This window comes from Epinephelus lanceolatus, chromosome 17 (assembly GCF_041903045.1).
Source record: "Epinephelus lanceolatus isolate andai-2023 chromosome 17, ASM4190304v1, whole genome shotgun sequence".
Taxonomy (NCBI): domain Eukaryota; kingdom Metazoa; phylum Chordata; class Actinopteri; order Perciformes; family Serranidae; genus Epinephelus; species Epinephelus lanceolatus.
Genome location: NC_135750.1, coordinates 10,399,671 through 10,421,405, shown reverse-complemented (window position 1 = coordinate 10,421,405; position 21,735 = coordinate 10,399,671). Strand labels below are relative to the sequence as shown.

At 40.8% G+C, this 21,735-nt stretch overlaps 1 protein-coding gene across 1 annotated transcript; it reads right to left on the bottom strand.

Annotated features, from left to right (window-relative positions):
• Positions 1 to 3,169: 3,169 nt before the first annotated feature.
• On the bottom strand, positions 3,170 to 21,043 carry slc17a5 (solute carrier family 17 member 5). Its single transcript, XM_033613905.2, has 11 exons — positions 20,844 to 21,043; positions 18,651 to 18,844; positions 16,851 to 17,084; positions 16,478 to 16,565; positions 15,287 to 15,373; positions 12,584 to 12,702; positions 10,908 to 11,069; positions 9,065 to 9,197; positions 8,790 to 8,937; positions 8,415 to 8,505; positions 3,170 to 5,209 (listed from the first exon to the last, which is right to left on the bottom strand). Exons 1-11 carry the CDS (start codon positions 20,920 to 20,922, stop codon positions 5,072 to 5,074), a joined length of 1,473 nt encoding a protein of 490 aa, XP_033469796.1. The 5' UTR covers positions 20,923 to 21,043; the 3' UTR covers positions 3,170 to 5,071.
• Between the last annotated feature and the right edge of the window lie 692 nt (positions 21,044 to 21,735).

Sequence of the window (21,735 nt, the reverse complement as noted above, 5' to 3'; positions counted from 1 at the left end):
TCCTAAAATGTGATAGACTTGGAATAAAAAAAATAGAATTTAGGAGTGGGTGGACAGATTTGTTTGCTTTCACTGCCAGCTCTGCAAAGTCACCGTACCAAATAATCATAAATAATGCCTTGCACAGTCGCCACCTTGTGGTAAAACATATTAATGACTGCTAATTAAGACGATAGGTACAGGCTGATTTAGACTTTATAAAATCGGCCGATTATAGTCATTAGAGAATAATTGTTCCAATCCATTATTGTGTTCAAATTGTTCATATGCTGCTTGTTCCACAAAATTTCTGATAATAAAAGTGTTTGAAAATAGTAAAATGTTCTTCCTTCAATTTATATCTTTGTAACGAGTGTTTGAACTATATTTAAGCCATCAAAAGCAGGTATTTCAGGGGCATCGGCATCGGCCCCAATATAGGCTGTGTTACCGTCATTATAAGGCTCAAATATGTTTTGTGGTGCCACACGAAATTTCTTTATGGCTCTTTTGATAGTAAAGGTTGCAGACCCCTGATCTAGATTGTTTTGGTGTGAGCTGCTGAGTGTTGGAGATATCAGCAGTAGAGATGTCTGCCTTCTCTTGAACATAATGGAACTAGATGGCACTCAGCTTGTGGTGCTCAAAGTGCCAAGAAAAGGAAAAACCCAACAGCAATGTCTCTTTCCAGAAATCATGACTTGGCCACTCAAGATAATCCACAGACCTTGTTGTGAGCAGTTTCTTTTAGGAACTATTTTCTTCCTACTGAACTACACCTGCCAACCGTATCCCTGCGCAGAAGGAGGCGTGCATCTACTGCTAGCTGAAGTAGCACCACTGAGCTAGCTAATGTTACAGCTCAGCCGAGTTTAAAGTTTACATCTTAGGTAGTTAGTAGCAGTTTATTTTGAACGTGTAAGTCGCAAATAAACAAAATAATCATACAGCTGTAGACAGACATAAAAAAACAGCTTACTAAAGGCAGCATGAAAACTAAAAACATAAGGATTTGATTTACATGTCAAATCATCTACTGCTGGCTCAGTCCTGTGCTGTAACGAGTGCAAATCTCTCGTCCATGAGTAGATGCAGTCTTCCTTTTGCTTGGTAATACGGTAGAAAGAAAATAGTACCTTCATGAAACTGCTCACAACAAGGTCTGTGGATTATCTTCAGTAACTGGGTCATGATTTCTGTAAAGAGACATTGCTGTTGATTTTTTCAGAAGCCATTTTTTGGCACTTTGAGCACCACAAGCTGAGTGACATCTAGTTCTGTTATATTGGAGAGGAGGCAGTCAACTCTAAGGCCGATATCTCCAACACAATCTAGATTGATAAATAGCTCTACAGGTAAGAGGAATGATAAGTATTTTTGATTTTGGGGTATAATAGTAAGACTGAAGAGATTTAATGAAAAGCACATTATTCCTTTAGTCAGTAGACAGTGGCTACATAATGAAATAATAACCCGACACAGTATCAGATTTGCTAATAGCTGTATATGATGCAGTATTTACAATACATGACAGTGATTAAAGACATATTTCTGGAATGTTTCCAGACTGAAAGTTTACAATGATTACCCTCCCAGTATAGTGTGTGTATATACACATTCACAAATCCCTTTACTCTCTGTGTGTAGACACTAACATTAAAAAAATGAAAGAATTAAAAAAACAGTAACGACAGGAATCCCTTCTGGGAACAAAGAGTCTACAGTCCTGAATTGTCTGACCCCATTGAAGCTAATGTAATAAGGCAGTGCGTCTTAAACTGGGATGATGATGCTACTTGTTAACACATAACAAAAACAACATTTTTCCTTGTGGCTTGATTTTGATTTATCCCCTTGTGGTTGTTATGTGTAAATGGACAAGATACATACAGTTTTATGTACGTGTGACCTGGTAGAGTGTAAACTTTATAAGTTGAAAATAGGTAAAGAATTACCATGAGCCATATTCTGAATTAACTGCGCTACCTGAAATCATTTTAAAATGGGATCTCATCCAGTTGACACTTAATCAAGAACATACCTCAATGCGGTAGATCAAACAACCTGTAAAAAGTAATCAAACGTCCTTTTCAATCCTTATAAGACATACGATACCTGAGAATTGACACAGAAAGTGCAAATCCTGTGAGTAAAACAAGGCTGTGTGTCCACCAGGAACCTCTGTAAAGTTTCCTTTCCCTTCATCAGAAAGGTGCAGAGAGCTTAACGTCGTCTTAGTGTTACAGATTGAAAATATCATGACCCGTGCTTCACACATGCATTAGTTAAGTGCTGCTACCTAAACTCAAAGAGGTGCCTGGTGGATACAACCGAAAAAGACACATTATTGTGCACATAATAACGGCACTATATGACAAGTACATACAAAAAAAAGTCCATTTGCAATCCTGTGAAAGACAAAGAGCTTTAAAATCAATCTAAGGAGGCTTCACTATAAGGCATTTTCCCCAAACAAGTGTTTGTGCGTACTGTGTAGTCTCAATGGTAAGAAAGACGTTCTTATATGTGTGTGTCTAATTTGGGTTGACATGATTTTTTTTGTTAGGAGGGGGGAAAACCATGTAAAGAAATACTTCACCTCCCAAATCACAATTTGTGTATCAAGTACTCACCCTGTGCTATGTTGAATTTGTGAAGAAACTTGGTCCTTGCATGCCTCCAGTGAACAAAGGATCCAAAAATGGAGAACAGTCTTGTTGACAACAGCAAAATTAGATCAAAGCATCCGTTTACAATCTTTCACACAACTCATGCAGTATAATCCAAGTCTCATTTATCCAGTCAGATGCTCAGTGCTGCCCCGACAGCCCTTTCTGACAGGGAACTGAACTGAAAGTGAAACTTTATCTACACTCTCTTCAAAGCCAGACTCCATTGACAAAAACAGTCATTTAAGCCTGCTGAACACAGGAGCTGCTGGTCTTTCTTTGCCTCTATCAGTTAGTTAGTCTGTGTTATTGTGAGACTTTGGTGAATCTGAACTAACACTTTAAAACACCAAAGTCACACAATGACGCAAAAAAAACTAACTTATCGCAGCAGCGACAGACCAGCAACTCCTGTGTTCAGTGAGGTAAAATGACCGTTTTTCTCAATGGAGTCTGGCTTTGAAGAGAGCAGAGATAAAGTTTCACTGTTAGTTCAGTTTCTATTTGGGAAAGGGCTGTATGTTTGAGGAGTACTGAGCAAACGACTGGATAAATGAAACTTGGATTTGACTGCATGAGTTGTGTGAATGTTGTAAATGGTAAGTTTTGCTATTGTTAAACATGGTTACTAGGATTGGGTACCATTCATATGTGAACCGATACTGGTGCTGGTACCTGGACACCAGACAGTGTCTCTCCTCTGTACTTTACTCTCTGTTTAATAACAAGAACGTATTTTTTGAGCAAGCTGCAAGGTCGACACAGTCTTGCTCTCCTCTGAGCACAAGTCAAGTCTTGTGTCTTGAAATGAAAAGAAAAAGAAACACTGAAACTATCACTGCAGATCACCGCTACAGCAATAGTTTTGGCTCTTTGGGAAGCTGAGGAGCTCAGTGTCCCACTCCTGGCTCGAGGCACTTCCGTCTTCTGTTTGAACCTGACATTCTCTCCCTGATGCGTAATTCAGTATTTGAAAGTACTGACAGGTGATCAAAAGCGTTGGGTAGTCGGAAATGAGAATGATGTCAACTCCGAGTTGACAACAGTTTTTGCATTCTAGCTGACAACGGTGGACAAGTCGTTGTCAACCAATAACTAACTAATAGCACTTTGGTACTCTGTGGTTGTTTTAAAGTGCTTTACAAATAAAGCTGGATTGGATTAGAAAAAAACATGGACGTTACCGTTCTACCATTGGGCTAGCCGTAGCCACTGTTAGCAATATCAGTTGATAACAATTCTCTATGTGGCATTTTGCACGTACAGACAGCATAGCAACATGCCCACGGATATAAATTGAACAGTACTATGGGTATGGCTGACCTAATGTAAAACAAATAAGACAGAATTGCTATAAACAGTACTTTAGCAGAGTGTTTACTCACTACGTATGTGACCGGCAGCCATCATGAATTCGTAAGTCGGGGTTGATGCGGTTGAGTTTCCGAGTTGGAAATCCGACCTCAGGGTGCGTTCGAGTTTAAACTTCCGACTGGGAACTGGGAATTTCCGACCTACGAGTACAAAATGAACGCACCATTGGTACTTTAAAGGATACTGACGAAATTCTATGACTTCAACTCATCAAGAATTTTGTCTGTTATTGGATCCTCCGTTCAGTGAAGGCATGTGGGAAAAACAAAGTCCTTTTCACACATTCAACAGGACTCTGGCAGAGTAACTCATAAACAAAAGGTGATTTGGGGGTGAGGCGTTCCTTTAAACACTTTAAACTATTTGGCACTTAGTTTAAGTTTCACATGTTGTGTTAACCCAAACTTTACACACACCAGTTAAGGAAACATCCTTCTAAAGAGGACAGACTTTAACCATGGCATTAAAACTCAAGAAGGTGTACTGTGGCGTCGCAGGGTAAAAACATTTTTAAAGTGCTCTGGAGGCAGAAATAAAAATTGAGCTTATCAAGTTAACTAACTGGCAAACCTGAGGAGCTACATTGGGATATTTTGTCTTGTAGCTTATTTCCTGTGGTGTTCATAATGTCAACACCTGTAGCTTCCTTATTAACTGGCTTCATTCCTTTTTTTCAGCTAGTGTCAGGAGTGCTTGCCTTTATAAAGACAGCCTCCTCTGACACTTCCTGGAGATGCATACTGTGGTTGTTTGCTCTGCTAAATGATTATTTTTGCCTCCTAGAAATATTCACTTCAATAAAATCTCAGTCTTCTGTTGCTGTGACTGAAGGTTTACCTGACTCTGTAGTACCTGCAGTCACAGTACAGAACGTCTGCGAGGGTATTATGGCTGTTACTCACTGTTAGCTAGTCACGCTTTGAGAATTATCAGCGCAGCTGGAAAGGTATCTGTCACTGATTACCCATTAAATTAAGCCCATGATTGAGACCTGTCCATTGGAAAAATTTAAATCATCAAACAGACACGTCCGGCACTTGTCTTCAGCCTCAGTCTCCATGAGAGTAGGACGTGTGGACGGCCCAGGTCTGCACCGTTCCTCGGCCGAACACAGTGTAGAACACAGCTCCAAACAGGTTGATGGCAGCAGCAATGTAGAAAACCATCTGCCATTCTTCTATGGTTTTCTAAAGGACAAACACAACAGTTAATAATGAGTATTCAAATTAAAATAAAGACATGTGTGTCAGTGATGATTTAGCAAACTGTCTGGTTCAGTTCAATAAAATAACTGGTGCACATCATATAGCCGTGCAGGTCAACACTTTACAGTTTGTCGCTTCCTCGTTTGTCAAAAGAAAAGCTGATTTTTTTTTTTTTTTTTTTTGGTTTGTTTTAAAAATATATTACAAAACGTTCCTCTTTATGTCTTTCCCACCAAAATGATAACAATGCATCTTAAAGGGTAACTTTGGGATTTTTCAACCCTGACCCTATTTTCCCATGATTTCTGTCTAAGTGACCAATGGAGAATTTTTGATATTGGTCCATTATTGAGTGAGACTGCTGCAGCTAGCAGCGGCAAAATAGGCTGCAATGTAACAAGACGGGACAGTTGTACACCTCTAATTTACGACCACTGACAGTGCTTGTTTTTGCCACTGACAGGCCCAGGTTATTATTTGAAGTGTCTGATAACACTGTCCATCTGTTAAAACACTCTGGTCAGAAGTGATATCTCTTGTGTCTACCTACAAAGATAGGCATTTTTCCTTAACTAGAAGCACCCCCGAAATTGCTACCGCCAGTTCCACAAGACTCCCTTAAATAATTTCAGCGTGTACAGAGTCAGCATATTTTCACATCTAAATGAGTAACGTAATGATTTATATCAGGTATACCAGAGTTGGAATGATGAACCAAGACAGTTTTCCTGACGTTTATTTTGTTTGTCGACTTTGAGTGAAGTCTGTTTGACGCATTACAGTTTGTTTAAATGTATTCTGGGGGATTTGGCGATGACGTCTTTGGGGCTGTTTCGGGTTTATCTAAAAGGATCTTACTCTTAATCAAAAGTGTCTATCTCTCGGGAACCTTACCATTATAGCTTTAGACTCTAAGAATAATAATCTGAGCCGGTTGTGACAAAAACAAACACTTTTAGTGGATGCAAAATGACGGTGCTCAATTGCCCATTAACTTTACATTGCAGCCTGTTTTGCCGCTGTTGGCTGCAGCTGTCTCGCTCAATACTGGACCAGTTTAAAACGCTGCTTCTATTAGTCACTTGGACACAAACCATGGAAAAATAGGGTCCAGGTTGAAGGTCATGTTATAGGTCATGTTAGGACAGAGTAGCCACAGGTCCTTAAAAAGTCTTAAAGGGATAGTGCACCCAAAAATGAAAATTCAGCCATTATCTACTCACCCTCATGCTGAGGAATGCTCTGGTGAAGTTTTAGAGTCCTCACATCCCTTGCAGAGATCAGTGGGGGCAGCGGCTAGCACACCTAATGGGAGACGGCGCCCCAGACAAACGTCCAAGAACACAAAATTGAAGCCACAAAATATCTCCATACTGCTCATCCAAGTGTGCTGAAGCCCCAACATAAAAAGTTGTTTCGGAAAACGTCATATGAACTCTGTTTTTGGCCTCACTGTAGCCTGTAGCTCTGACTGCTTCTCTGTGCTCCGCACTCACGTGCGCAAGACCAGCAAAAGCATGACCTTTGTTTACCTGTGTTTACATCACGTGACACGTGCACCGCAGGGAGAGACAACAGTAACCACAGAGCTAAAAGATAATTTGCACTACGGTCTTTTAGCAAAGGACAGCCCAACATGTCTGAAGACTTTGAAATTGAGGAGGAACAGCATTTCTTTGTTGAGCCGTATTTGTTTGAGCCCGAGTATACGGACGGAACTCAGGCTACTGGACGAAGCAGCCGCCGCAGCTCATGAGCCTAACCCTCAGCCAGCCGCAGAATACCGGAGTCGAGCACTGGAAACCTGGTGGTGTAGTTGTTTCAAATGCAAAGCAATGCCAACGGATGAGGAAAGTCTTTGCTGCTCAGACTGGGGATTGGCGATGCCTGCACTTGAGAATCTGGACATCAGTACTGACGAGACTGCTGCTCTTCAGAGATCACCGATCACCCTGAGCGCGCACACGTGAACGTGGAGCACAGAGAAGCAGTCAGAGCTACAGGCTACAGTGAGGCTAAAAACAGAGTTCATATGATGTTTTGCGTTGTTTTTTTTTTTATGTCGCGGCTTCAGGACACTTGGATCACTACGGATGAGCATGTTGGAGATATTTTGTGGTTTCAATTTTGTGTTCTTGGACGTTAGTCTGGGGCGCCGTCTGCCATTAGGTGTGCTAGCCGCTCCCCCCGCCGATCTCTGCAAGGGATGTGAGGACTCTAAAACTTCACCTGAGCCTCCATCGGCATATGGGTGAGTAGATAATGGCTGAATTTTCATTTTTGGGTGCACTATCCCTTTAATGTCTTAAACACACATTTCCTAATAAAAGGTTTCATGAAGTATTAAACTGTCTTAAATTCAGACTGGGAAACATAATTTTAACAGGAGGGAGACACTATTTGACGGGGTACCAGACTTCAACACCTGTATGTGCGCAGTGCCCCTATTGTTGCCCCCACACACACTTAGATTACACAGTAAATCTGCATCGTTTAACTAGGACCTTGCCAGCTATGGAAAAATGGGGAAATGCAAGTGTAAGAACAAAGAGCTTAAAAGAATAACAACAATTACTCATAGTGATTAAAGCCAGAGCCTGGAAATGTTTACACCACAAACTGTACCGCATGTTGACGGTGTTTCAAACATGGTAAAAAGAGATTTAGGCGGTGGAGGACAAAATCTATAATCTGCTCTATCAGACAGCAGCCAACACACGGAGTCATGTCTCCACATTAACACTGCAGTGCGGCAATCCTCTCTACAGAGCAATGAATACTGAAACAAGTAACAATGATCATGTACTGGCTATGATCAGGCCAGATAAACACACTCTGGGTATGACTGCTGCCTTTCATAACAGACTGGTCGCCCCCTGGTGGCCAAATGTAAGCATGCTAATCCTGTACTGACTAAACCAACTAGATGGGAAATGGAGCATCAAGCCAAGTGAGGATACCATCTGCTCAGTGAGGGACACAGGAGGTCAGGACACCTGGAGTGACCTCTGTCCATATACAAGCAGCAGAAATACTACACACTAAAACAATCTATCTGCTGCCCTGCATTGCTGTGGTTCATAAGAAGTGTTTAAAAGTGTTAAAATGAGTCTTAACCCTCTGAATAAAATAATAATCCCGCTGTGCAGACTGCGTACTAAAGTGTGACTGTAGGTGAGGTTCTTACATGTTGGGTGAGTGCGCTTGCGATGACTGGTCCCACCATGCCAGGGATGGTGGCGAAGGTGTTGGTGATTCCCAGGAGGATACCAGCATACCTGCACACATAAGTACACTGATTATTAAAAGTTCAGAGTGGGTATTAACCTGCTAAACTCACTGCAGTGTTGAGTACAGCTCTACCACAGCTCACACTTGAATAATCTATTAAAACCTGGAGGAGATTACAGGTCAGCTCTGATCTGAGTATATTCACGTGAAGACGGGTGTCTATACACTCTCTTTCCTACAAATTTTAAACTTCACATTTTGTTTTCCTGCATCACGAGCAGCAGCACGCTATCACGTTTAAAGTACGAGGTTATTTTGGTGACGAACTTACGAAGGAGCGATGTCAAGGTGGTTGATGTTGAAGCCAGACGCCGACACTCCGCCCAGAGCGGAGGAGATGGTGAGGAATGTCACAGCCAGCGTGTAGTTACAGCCTGTGTATCCTGCTGCCACCAGGAACACTGCCGGCCCGATCATACCTGCAGCAACAACACAACTACAGTCCTCAGAAGAAGCAGACGTGCTGTACTTGGAAGTCAAGAGTAGTAGTAGTCAGTTTGACACAACAAAATAATCATGACTCCATTATTTTGCTGTATTCTTTACCAACAATGGAAAAGGACTTCCTGACAGTGACGGTGGGGTAGAGGAGCGTTTCCCGCAGGTAATCAGCCAGCTGGCCACTCAGCACAGCCATCACAGCGCAGCCTATGTAGGGAAGAGCTGACAGCATGCCGTTCTGTTGTGGACAGAAAGAGACAGCAACGCAGGATGTGAATACTTTTATGAAGACATATCAATGTAAATTCCAGTTTTGTTTCCTCATTTATCTCACTTGTCCATTTCTACTTCAGATATATATATTATTACTAATAAACACTTAGTGACAAATGTTTTTTTAAATTCTGGGGCCAGTTGTACACACAAAAACCATGTGATGCCTTTTCCCACACATAAACAGATGTGCGGTGAAAATGCCAGTACCTCACGCACTGTTTAGAGCAGCATGCACATAGTTTTAGCTGAGATGGTGGCAGATAATATTGTTTTCAGGTTGTTTGTCAATCTCACTGATCAGGTTATTATTTTTACGGGCTACACAGCATTCTGTAAAATATCAATCAAAGGCACATTTTTAAAGATTTTTTTTTTTTTTTTTTACATTTAAAGTTATATTTGGGGCTTTTTTGTCTTTATTTGATAGGACGGTACTCTTTTTCTCCAAGATATTTTTTGGGGGTTTTATTTGCCTTTTTTTTTTTTTTTACAGGACAGTACTTTTTTAAAATATATTTTGGGGGTTTTTTGCCTTTATTTGACAGGACAGATATCGTGTGAAATGGGGAGAGAGAATGAGGAAGACATGCAGCAGAGGGCTGTGGGTTAGAATCAAACTCGCAGCTGCTGCTGCAAGGATACAGCCTTTGTAAAGCTGGTGGGCGCCCTCACAGGACAGTACTTAAGAGTGAAGGGGGAGAGAGAGGGGATGATGCAGCAAAGGGTCACAGGCTGGAATCAAACCATCTGCCGCTGCAGTACGGACATTGCCTTTGTACATGGGATGCCCGCTCTACCCACCGAGCTACTATGCGCCCCTAAAGGCACATATTTAATCTAGTTTTAAATTATTTCTGAGTTAATAATTTTATCAATTTTTATTTAGGCCTACATTTGAGCCATATCTCCTGTGAATGATTGTTTCAGTTGCTCCTGAATTTTGAAGCAGTTTGTGCAGTTAGTTTCAACATGAGCCTTATGAACAAATTATTGATCATCCTTCTGACGTTTAATACTTGAGTTGAGTGTTGAGTACTGATGATGATGACTGATATTTTACAATAATCATGGTTTTGCAGAAATGTAATGAATTAGTGTTAAGGACGCTATAAAAATATCCACGGCTGTGTGTAATGACAGCTGCTCTGGGACCATTGGAGAACCTTGCTGATGCAACACAGTGGAAGAAACTGCACTTTATTTACTGTATTTCTCATTGACAGGTCTAATGAGTGGTGAACAGGCACAAGTATCAATATGCAAACGACTTTTTTAGGGCATCTACATGAATTTATGGCAAACTGTGGGTGTGGAAAGGAGGCTCTTGAACATGTACCCAGCACCACAATGATTAAGATTTATAAAACAGAATCAGGTGTATAAATGGCTTCATAAATCTGGAAAGAAAGAGTGCCTATGTATATTTCCGCCTTTGTGCGTACATAGAGTTTTAGCTGGGAATCTACATTAAGGTTTTTTTGCATCTGGCTTCAGGACTTAAAGGTGCACCACATCTGTTAATATTTTCTCAATAAGAATGTCCAATAAAAAAAGTTTTAAAGATGCATGACCATGAGCACCGTGTGTTTGTGTCCCCTTATTTGATTCTTCCTATCAGTGTGTGCCAGCACCTCTGAGCATGAATAATGCCTGTGCGCGATGTTGACCTCACCTGCTGTATGCTGAATCCCAGTATGTCATTCATGTAGGTTGGCAGCAGGGTGAGGAGGGTGTAGAAGGTCCAGTTGTAGGAGAAGTGAGCCACCACGATGGCCAACAGCGGTCTGGAGGTCACTATGGCTCTCCAGGGGATGTTGCCTGCTGAGGTGGACAGCTGCGACACACAGGAAAAAGAAAATAGAGATTTTATTGTATAGTTTGAACTTAATTCCCTTACATGCCATGAAGGTGTTTTATTCTTTATGTCTCCTGCCAGGTCATCCTCCACCTCTCCTCTACTGCCTACAGTGGAGGTTTTATTTCTTGTGTTAGCTTTTCCTCCCTCTGCTGGACACAAAAATGAAAACATGAAAATGATGTTGTGCTCTTGTCTTATTTAAAACTCTACAGCTGACAAAAAAAGAAGTTGTAAAGACTCCCACAGCTCTTCTTCACACTGTCTTCAGTGTCATATAGGTGTCCACAGTCATGACTGTGTGAGTGTCACTTTCAAATGCACAGTCATGGCGAGCGTTGCGGCCAAACAGCTGAGAAGACAGATAAGAGAATTTGATGCTGCAATACACTGAGATTATGTAACTGTAGTATCTGATGACTGCACTGGACCGGAAATGCCTGCAAGCGCTCTGCAGCTACCCTCTTAACTACTGTCTTGATGTAGAGAAGAACAGTGCACTAGTCAAAATGGAAATTTGGGATCATATCTACTGAACCATTGTTTTTGAACAGCGGGAAAAAGATAATAATCACAACCCAGTTTTTTCTTTTGCTTTTCTGTCCATGCTTGGAGTGTAAATTATTTATTACACACTAACAAAATGTGGGTCCAAACAATCTATTTCCTGTTTTCTTGGCTCTTTAATGACTGTTTTAAACTGTATTTAAATGCTCTTTTTTATTGTGTTTTGTTTGAACTTTGTCTTGATGTTTTATGTAGAGCACTTTGAAGTGCCTTGTCACTGAATTGTGCTATATAAATTAACTTGCCTTGTGTTGCCGTAAAGTTAGTGCACTAAAGCATCTTTTTGGAGTTTCTGATGACTTTCTGTTTAAGAATGTTCAAGGTAGCAGACAAGTATAGATCTACCCTTACACACACGAGTTATACATGTATAAGGTGAGTAACTGATGCTAATCTCCACAGCTGAGTCATTGCAGAAGTGTAGCTCAATCATCTGGTTAACACATTTAGCTCTGTCAGCATTACTGCTGTTGTTAGCAGTATTTTAATCAGTTAACATCATGAGCTGCTAGCCTCCGGCTCAGCCACCTCCATGTTGAGAGCCATGTGCTGACAATCCTACCGCAGATTCTGAATCATAGATTCGCTCTGAGTGTCGCATACAACTTCTTTAATGTTTGAATCTACTGAGATCTGCAGACGGAGTTGATAAGCACCAGTAAATGTCCCAAATAGTTTGCACATTTGCTGATGAATGCTTATTTATTTTGTCCATGTTTTAAAGCATGAGTACATGTCAGTTTGAATCCTGCAGACTGGAGAGATGAGGGTTTTCGGTTTTCCTTATTTGAAACCAACTGATTCACACTGTACTTAAAAGGAATAGTTAACCCACAATACTCATAATCTTTCCCCAAACCTATAAACCCTATTTTTATTTTGTCATTTAGGACATACAGTGAAGTCTGGCTGGTTTCTGTCGTTACCTCGTTCTTCAGTGAGTTGGTGATGTAGAGTCTCTCCCGCTCTGATATCCGTGGGTGAGTGTTTGGACTGTCAAAGACGAGGAAGGCCCACAGGACGAACCACACCAGGCCGACAGCACCTGGCCACACAAACAAGCACTCATTATACTGTAGATCAACATTTATCCAGCATAAATCCTTCACCACAATAAAAAGGGCACTGGTCAGCAGCTGCATGGATCATGATGATGTTAGTGGAAAGAGCTGTGTTTTGTTGTCTGTTTTATTGCCTCTACTTTACTGTTATCCACTGAGAATAACAGGTGTGGTTGTCACTAACATTTAACATATGTCCAGTGATTGTAGGAGAGCAAGTCAATAACGTGGCACTACTGCAGCGGTTCCATCTGTGATACGTTTTCTTCTTCAACTTGCTGAATCATCATTTCCACGAACCAAAGAGGAACAAAGGAACAGACACTGGAAACAGCTTGTCTGACGCTTAAAAGCAGCACTGTGGTGTCTAAGTGTTTCAAGGAAAACAAATATCTGTGACTAATCAATGGAGGCGCTGCCTGAGGTCAGAGAAATGTGCTTCTATCAGCATGATCATCAGCGACTTCTTGCATCATGTGCACTTACCTGATCAGATGACATGATTCAGCTGACAGCTTCAAATGAAATCTTAAGACCTGTCTTTTCAAACTCTAATTCGTACTTTGTGAGTGTGTATTTGTAACTTATTACCTCCGCCATGGAGGTTATGTTTTCGCCAGCGTTAGTCTGTTTGTCTGTGAAAACTTCTGAATGGATTTTGATGAAATTTTCAAGAAGGGTTGATAATGGGACAAGGAACAGATGATAAAATTTTGGTGGTGATCGGTTGAAGCGAAGTGGATAAAATAATAAAATGGCGGGAAATCCGAGCTGCTTGGTGGAGGTCTGCGCTCTCCGAGTGCTCTAGTTTACTTTATCTTATTGTGTTTCATCTGCGTCTTCTCATGTTATGATGTAAAGCACTTCCTGTATGAACTGTGCTATACAAATTTAAAGTTATTATTATTATTATTATTATTATTATTATTATCTGCAGTGTAAATTCAATGAAGTATTTTTTTTAAATCACAGGGTTCCAAATGTTGCTGTGATGTGAAGTTTCCATAACTTATTCAGGACAGCACTTTCACAACCTGAAATCAAGTAAGAACTTTCCACCAGGTCAATCATAAGTAAACGTCCCTCACCCTCATAAGGCATATTTGCACAGGACTAGTGTCACCAGTGGACCTCATGTGATTTAGACATTATCCTCCATGTCTGTGGTTTATGTGGTGCATTTTAGCGGTGATGGGAAAAATTGATACAGCATAGTGTTGCGATATTTTTGTGCGGCAATATCGTATCGTCACACAGTGACTGATTATTTATTATATAAATTATTAATATTACAAATACAATTTAAACTTCAAGTAGCCTACTAAAGTAACATAATCAGTTTCTTTGTTAGTCCTCTCCATACATTTCACAGCACAAAAAAAAAAGACTGAAGCGAGACGAAGCAGACTGAAAACTCTCTGATTAGATAAAACAGATGTTGATAAAGTTTTCCTTCGGGGACATTATTTGTTGTTAAAAACAGGTCATAAATAGCAATATATGTTATCGCAATACTCAGCATATCATTTGAAATCGCAATAATATTGCATTGTGACTAAAGTATCACAACAATGTCATATCTTGGAGCCTCTGGTGATTCTCTCCCCTTGACATTATCCCCTGGATATGATGTCATGGCTCTGTGTAACATCATCATTATCATCATCATCATCATAATTTCATTAATCTCACCATCCCTCCCTCGTCTGATAGATCTGAGCTTGCTCTTTCTGTGAGGCTCCTGAAACTGCACCCAAAATGCTGTCACAACTTTCATTTATAATTTCCAACACATCCTCTATAGTTCTCGACCAGGACAGAGGCAGAAATAAGGTGCAGCGATGACAAAAAACAAAACACGACCCGGCAGATTCACACGGGACCATTACAACCACATGATTTGTGTCTGGCAAATATGGTGGGTGATGTGTACTGGAATTTTAACATGACAATTTACAGATGTAACAGATTTGCATGGAATACAAATAAAAGACGACTTCTACAATTATTAAAATTTGCTAGAGGTCCCCAGGTAACACTAGTCCTGTGTGAGGAGGGATATGTTCTCTGGGACTCACTCCCTATAGACATCAGAGACTCCTCCTAACTCTCCATCTTCAAGAAAACCCCCAAACACACCTTTTCAAAACTACCTACGACTTCTAAATTCAGTGTACTTCGCCTGCCCTTCCTGAGCTATTTACCTCCCTACGGATTTTTTTTTTTTTTTTATGTTGTTGCTCTCTGAAAAGCACCTTTGAGTATCCTGAAAAGCGCTATATAAATCCAATGTATTCTTATCTATTATCATTATTGTTCTGAAATCTATGCAAAAATGGTTATACTATGAAAACTGTGCATACAACATAATACTTACAGGCTACTGTGCTGAGTGAACAGGTGAAATGTGTTAAATGACTCAAATAAAACCGAAATATCAAAATAAAATGAGATATAATCAGGTTATAATTCGGCTGAGAGAAAGTTAACACTACCCCCACAGAGTAGCTGTTGCAGAACATCTAACTCCGCCCCTTCCCTCTGCTACTGACACCCCAGGTGTATTACCAAACACGTAGAAGACGTAGGTCCAATCCAGGTAGAAGCAGATTTCACCAGACAGAGGCAGAGAGATTACTGTCCCCAGCTGGGCTCCTGGAGGGGACGAGAAAAGACAAATAACTGTATCACACAGCTGTTTAAATGAACACAGTGTACATACTGAATGATGAATATACAGACAGAGTCAACATTAACAATCATGCGACAGAAGACACTGTGCAAGAGGAGGCTGAATCTCTTTAGGTACACATGGTTAATCTGAAACTGACACATCAGAGAAAGTTTCACACAGTGCCTAAAATAAGGAACGCAATTAGTGAATACTGTCACTGTTGGTTCATCTGTTTTTTTTTAAATGATTGATTAATTGTTCAGTAAATAAAGTGTCAGAACACTGTGAAAAATATCTTCTAATTGCTTTGTGTGGCGGTTCAAAAGCTGCAACCAGCAAATATTTGGCATTTTTGTTTGATAAATCACTTTAATCAAACTATTATCAAAATTGTCGTTGCATAATTTTCAGTAACTAACAGAGTAATTGTTCAAATATCAGCCTGGTCGCTAAGAGAAAAAGCTGGCATTCAATGTTTCTTCAAACCACGAATATTTTACATTTGCACGTTTCATATGTATATCAACATTTCTAAGTGAATATACGAGCTGACTTCGTCATCAAGAGGTGGAGCAGATGGTGAATGCCGTGTCACCTGGGTGAGACATCTGCCAAGCTGCAGACCACTGATCGAGACTGACAAACAATAAATCTGGATGTGTTTTAGGACACATTCACACTGGCGCCATTTGGTCCGCTATAAAAGAACCATGGTCCGCTTCCACAGATAGTTCGGTTTATTTCGATGTAGAAGGCAGTGCATTTTGGTAGAAGAAAAAGAAAGCCAACAGCGCAAACCGTGAGAAGCAGAGGTAAAAAAAAGAAAAAGAAACTATCACACCTTAACCACAATGTTGTTAAAACGAAGTGTTTCACCCTACCTCCTACAATATCATGTCAATGTAACATATCGGTGGTTTGCAGAAACTTACAATGTGGACATTTTTTCTGGCGATCTGGTTGCAAATAGCAGTGACAAACTTAAACGATTTAATCAAAGAAATATTCTGGTTATACACAGTTTTGTGCGAATAAAAACTTTGTCTCTGTGCTGACGTTGTGCCCCTTGTGTCTTTGTATCTTACCAATGTAGGAAATAGTGAGCAGTCGGCTCCTCTCCAATGGTGGGGCCCAGGCTGCCCACATAGTGTACATAGCAGGGAATGTCACTCCCTGAAGACAAACACAGTACAAATGAAACTCAAGAATAAACAATCATTCACTTATCTATCCATGCAAACCATCTCTGCATTAATTTGTCTGGCTGTCTCGTACTACAACTCCATTACGATCTTAGTATCGACACTTAAGTTAGTTGACTGTCGGCTGTAGTCTTTGCTGTGTGTTCATGTGCAACATCTCTGCCCGAGACATGGGCAGGTTACGCAGCGGGGGGGCCTTCATCGCTGCTAGTTCTCTGAAGTCGGTTTGTTGTGTCCGGGCCTTTAAACAACCTACCTCTCCGATCCCTTCCAGCACCCTGACGGCGATAAGGTAGCTTGCACCCAGGTCAGCAGCTGCAGGGGTGAGCAGCGTAAAAATGACAGTTCCCAGGATCCCGAGGCCCATCAGCCACTTGGGTCCATAGCGGCCGGCCAGGTAGCCCCCAGGGACCTGCGTCAGGATGTAGCCGTAGAAGAAGGAGCCCAGGATCCAGCCCTGTGTCTCAGAGTCCCAGTTGTACACACTGGCCTGTGAGGGGAGGGGTTGAGAGTTATGTAAGGGACTTAGCTCGATCAATTATAAAGCATTAAACTCCTTTTCCACCAAAATTAGTGCGTGTTGGCAGGTTTTTTTTAACACAATTAAACCCTCTAGAAATAGGCTATAGACTCTTTTCCCATTGCCAGTAGACCAGCAGCAGACGAGTATGGCTCTCTATGTGAGGTTTCTTTTTTAGTGTCTCATATTTGATGTCACTGACAGGCTGGAAAACAGGTTAGCGAACAGTAGAAAACAATATAGAGGACAGTTAAAACATTACGGTGTTCACTTCTTTTTTCATATCTCTTACTTATTCTGTCTTTCTTAAATTCAGTGCAGAATAATTTTGAACGATGTGAGTGCTGCTTGGGCGTTTTGTGGTGGTGCGTCATTGCACCTCGACAGATAAGGGGCTAATATTAGCATGTTCATCGGGGTGTTGTGTTTCCATCAAAGCTTATCAGATCTCTGCAGAGTCATTTGACCTGGGTGTGAATGACGACTGTAACCTTTTCCATTCATTTCACTGAAAAGCCAGGTGTTAGCGAGTGTTAGCGGATTTTGTTGTGCAGTGGAAAATGGGCTTTACTGAATAAAGACCGAATGCAGTGTTCCTTGTTGTTTGGCTGTACCTATGCTTACGTGTACATGTGCATGTGTTTGATGCTTTCTCTTTACATACAGTACAGGCCAAAAGTTTGGACACACCTTCTCATTCAATGCGTTTTCTTTATTTTCATGACTATTTACATTGTAGATTCTCACTGAAGGCATCAAAACTATGAATGAACACATGTGGAGTTATGTACTTAACAAAAAAAGGTAAAATAACTGAAAACATGTTTTATATTCTAGTTTCTTCAAAATAGCCACCCTATGCTCTGATTACTGCTTTGCACACTCTTGGCATTATCTCCATGAGCTTCAAGAGGTAGTCACCTGAAATGGTTTCCACTTCACAGGTGTGCCTTATCAGGGTTAATTAGTGGAATTTCTTGCTTTATCAATGGGGTTAAGATTGACAAAGGGTACAAGACTTTCTACATCGAAGACAAATGTCTGAATATCAGATGTCTGCTCTGGCCTCCTGATTCACATAATCCTGACATGTTTCTGAAGACAAATATGGAAAAACATGGCTGCAATAGTAACCAGTGTTTTCCAAAGGCCTTTTCAAGCTGGTCAACAAGAGTCTGTCTGTCTGAAACAGGTGTGATCACCTGGGCTCTTAAGGCATCAAATCATTTGAATACAGTGAGTAAAATTACACACTGAAAGCCTAAATATTTGTGAAAATGATTAACTGACTGAGTGAATTTTCAGCTGTGGTAACTGGCACGTATACTCACTGCTTATAGTTCGAGCAGGTTAAATTATTTTAAGTCTTTCTAGGCAGGAAATGTAGCTAACCAGCTGTGATGCTACTTGTGAAGAGGAACTAAACCCATTGAGGAAATGTGCTTATACGGTATTGAACCACCTCAGCATGCATGGAACAGTTCAACCAGTTTTTTATCTTTCACCTTAATCAGCTGCAGTCACGTTCTCACTCACCGTACGGTTGTGTTTGGGCCGTGCAGGGTCGGTATGACCAGGACACACTGAGCTGTGGTTGGCGCTGGATTGGTGGGTGTTGTTGACCATGTCCACCATGGCCACACTGAGGTTCACCCGCAAGGAGTAGACCACGAAGAAGCCAAAAGAGGAGAGCAGTGCCAGGCCATAGCGTGATGAACAGCAAGCTGGGGCTACAGGGTGACAGGGAGACAGATGCAATGTTAATGGGACCTTGTTGTTCAGCAGCTCCGCGTGAGTGCAGTGCCTTTTTTCTGCTTTTACTTGTTCACTCACTGAATGAGTTTAATTTCTGTTGGGCTGCAGCTACAAATCCATTCATTAAGCGATTAGTTGTCAACTTTTAAATTAATTGCCAGCTAACTTAGTAAGTGATTCATCGGTGTGAGTAATTTTTTAGGAAAAGAAAGTTAAAATTCTCTGATTCCGGCTCCTTAATGGTGAATATTTTCTGGGGTTTTTTACTCCTCTGTGACATTCATTCATTCATTCATTCATTTTCAGTAACCGCTTATCCTGTCGGGGGTCACTAGAAGCCTGGAGCCTATCGAGAGGTGAAGTGAGAGGTGAGGTACACCCTGGACAGGTCACCAGACTATCACAGGGCTGATACACAACCATTCACACTCACATTCACACCTACGGACAATTTAGAGTCACCAGTTAACCTGCATGTCTTTGGACTGTGGGAGGAAGCTGGAGTACCCATGCTGACACAGGTAAAACATGCAAACTGCACACAGAAGGGCTCCTTCACCCCGGGTTTGATCCAGGAACCCTTTTGCTGTGAGGCAACAATGCTAACCACTGCGCCATCGTGCCTAATAATCGATTAATTGTCAACTCTTAACTTAAATGGGCTCAAAATGATTCATCAGTTTGAGTAATTTTTGGGATAAGAAAGTCAAAATTCTCTGATTCCAGCTCCTTAATGATGAATATTTTCTGTTTCTTTACTCCTCTATGACAGTAAACTGAAAATCTTTGGGTTGTGGACAGCACAAGACATTTGAGGATGTCTTCTTGGGCTTTAGGGAAACACTGATAAACATTTTCCACCATTGTCTGACATTTTATAGACCAAACAACTGATAGTTTAATCAAGAAAATAACTGACAGATGAATCAACAATGAAAATAATCCTAAATTGCAGCCCTCGTCTTGTCCTATTTAGTTTCATAACTAAACCTTGACATATGATAAGTGTCTAGAGTTTGCATAAGGTGCAATAACCTGGAGTTATGACTGTCATGTTAATCATTGCTACTACATTTCATGTGGAAAACTGGAAAGCACCCAACTCTCTCAATAAAAGACAATGGCACATCAAGCTTGAGTATCTTTACTTGGCAGGGTTGCCATGTTTACACAGAAAACATAATGTCTTTAAACAAGACAAAATTGCCCTGCTGTATCCTCAGTGCAGAGTAAGTTACACAATCATACACAGTTTCTCAGAGCTCCAACTTTCATATCCAGACTTATCATCACTTTAAGCTAGCACGATTTCAGGTATGAAAACATGACATGACTCATAGCGCAGGTACACAGCAGCTCTGTCTTATGATATGAGCTCATGGCAGATGTCTCTGAACTCGTGACTCAGGTTTATTAAGATGTCAGCATGAAGACAAAGGCACAGGATGGGTGTGAAGCTATTAACAGCCTTTATATTCAGATTAACACAGGATAGCAGAAGCGTGCACCCTGCAACAAAACCTTACTGCAAATTAGTTAGCTGATAGTTGTGGTAGATGCTAACAGATTTATGATGTCAGCTGATGCACAGAAACACCTGCACACTTCACAGTAACGCACCTGAGCTAATATCAGCAATGTGAGAGAAGCTACTAGCTGACTTAATGTTTAATTTTATGTTTACATTTGGTCAGAGTGATGTATATTGTCTCTGAGAAAGGTTTTATACGCTTCAGTCGTGTTGTATGGTGTTTAACTAATGTCTCTTGGCTGAGTAAACAAAGTGCAAAAAGGCAAACTAGTTAAATAAAGGAAGCTAAAAAGTTAATTTTGCTTTCCAGTTTTTATCCCGACCAAACACAGAAAACACCGCGCGACTAGGAGACATATGTTACCCGAAATGAACCTCGCTTACAGGCAGCGTTTTTGTTAGCCACCGCTAGCTTAGTTAGCCGGATAGATTATTTGTTTCACCTTTCTGGGCTTTGTCGTCGTGTCCTCGGTGAAGCAGCGGTGTATCGTCCCCCTCCGTGTCCGACCCGTACCGCTCCATGTTTCAGTCCACGTCAAACTGTCTACTGCATCACAGACTAAGCCTGAAAACAACAACAAAAGCAGCAGGAAGCTAACTCCAGTCAGCTGAGCGCTACTCTGCACCGCACAAGCTAACCCGCGTCACGTGACGACAGGCACCGGACCGGAAGCAGGAAGTAAATTGGATTTCTTTTTCCCGCGTTTTGTCTACAGGTGAAAAAAAACAACGTATCAAAAATTGTATCAAAAATAATAAATAAAAATAAATGAAAGAAAGAAATTAAAAAAAATAATAATTCGTCAACATACTAAAATATATTAATTTGTTGCCATGGAAAACATAATATTTACATTTGTATTCATAACGTTGATATTAAAATTAAATCCATGAAACATTAGCATTATAACTTAGTGATATTATTGTAGGCTTTTAACTAACTTCTGAGTTTTACAGTAGCCTATAAAGTCGTGGCGAGACAATTAACTAGTCACTTATACCGTTACGATAAACACGTAACTGCACAAAATGCATAAAATTATGTTATGTGTAAACGTACGTGTTTTTTAAGCTTTTATTTTTGTTTTAGCTCGGTCATATTTCCGGGATCGAGCGGCGATTAACCACCTTTCGGTTGTGACTTCCGGCATGGATTGGATGTATGGCGGCGCCTTGTCGGCCATCTTGACTGCAGCAAGGTACTCTTGATGGAATTAGTAGTATTACCATGGAATTAGTAGTATTACCATATACCTTGGAAACATCTTAGAAATCATACTAATTTTTTTCCCATCAAATATATAATAAAATAACATTAAATATGTGGTATTAACT

Coding starts and splice junctions, on each gene's coding strand:
- slc17a5 (XM_033613905.2), bottom strand. CDS start 20,922: ATGGAGCGGTACGGGTCGGACACGGAGGGGGACGATACACCGCTGCTT. Junction 15,374..16,477: donor GCTCACTATTTCCTACATTG/GTAAGATACAAA, acceptor CGTCCCCTCCAG/GAGCCCAGCTGGGGACAGTA. Junction 11,070..12,583: donor CCAACTCACTGAAGAACGAG/GTAACGACAGAA, acceptor TGTGTGTCGCAG/CTGTCCACCTCAGCAGGCAA.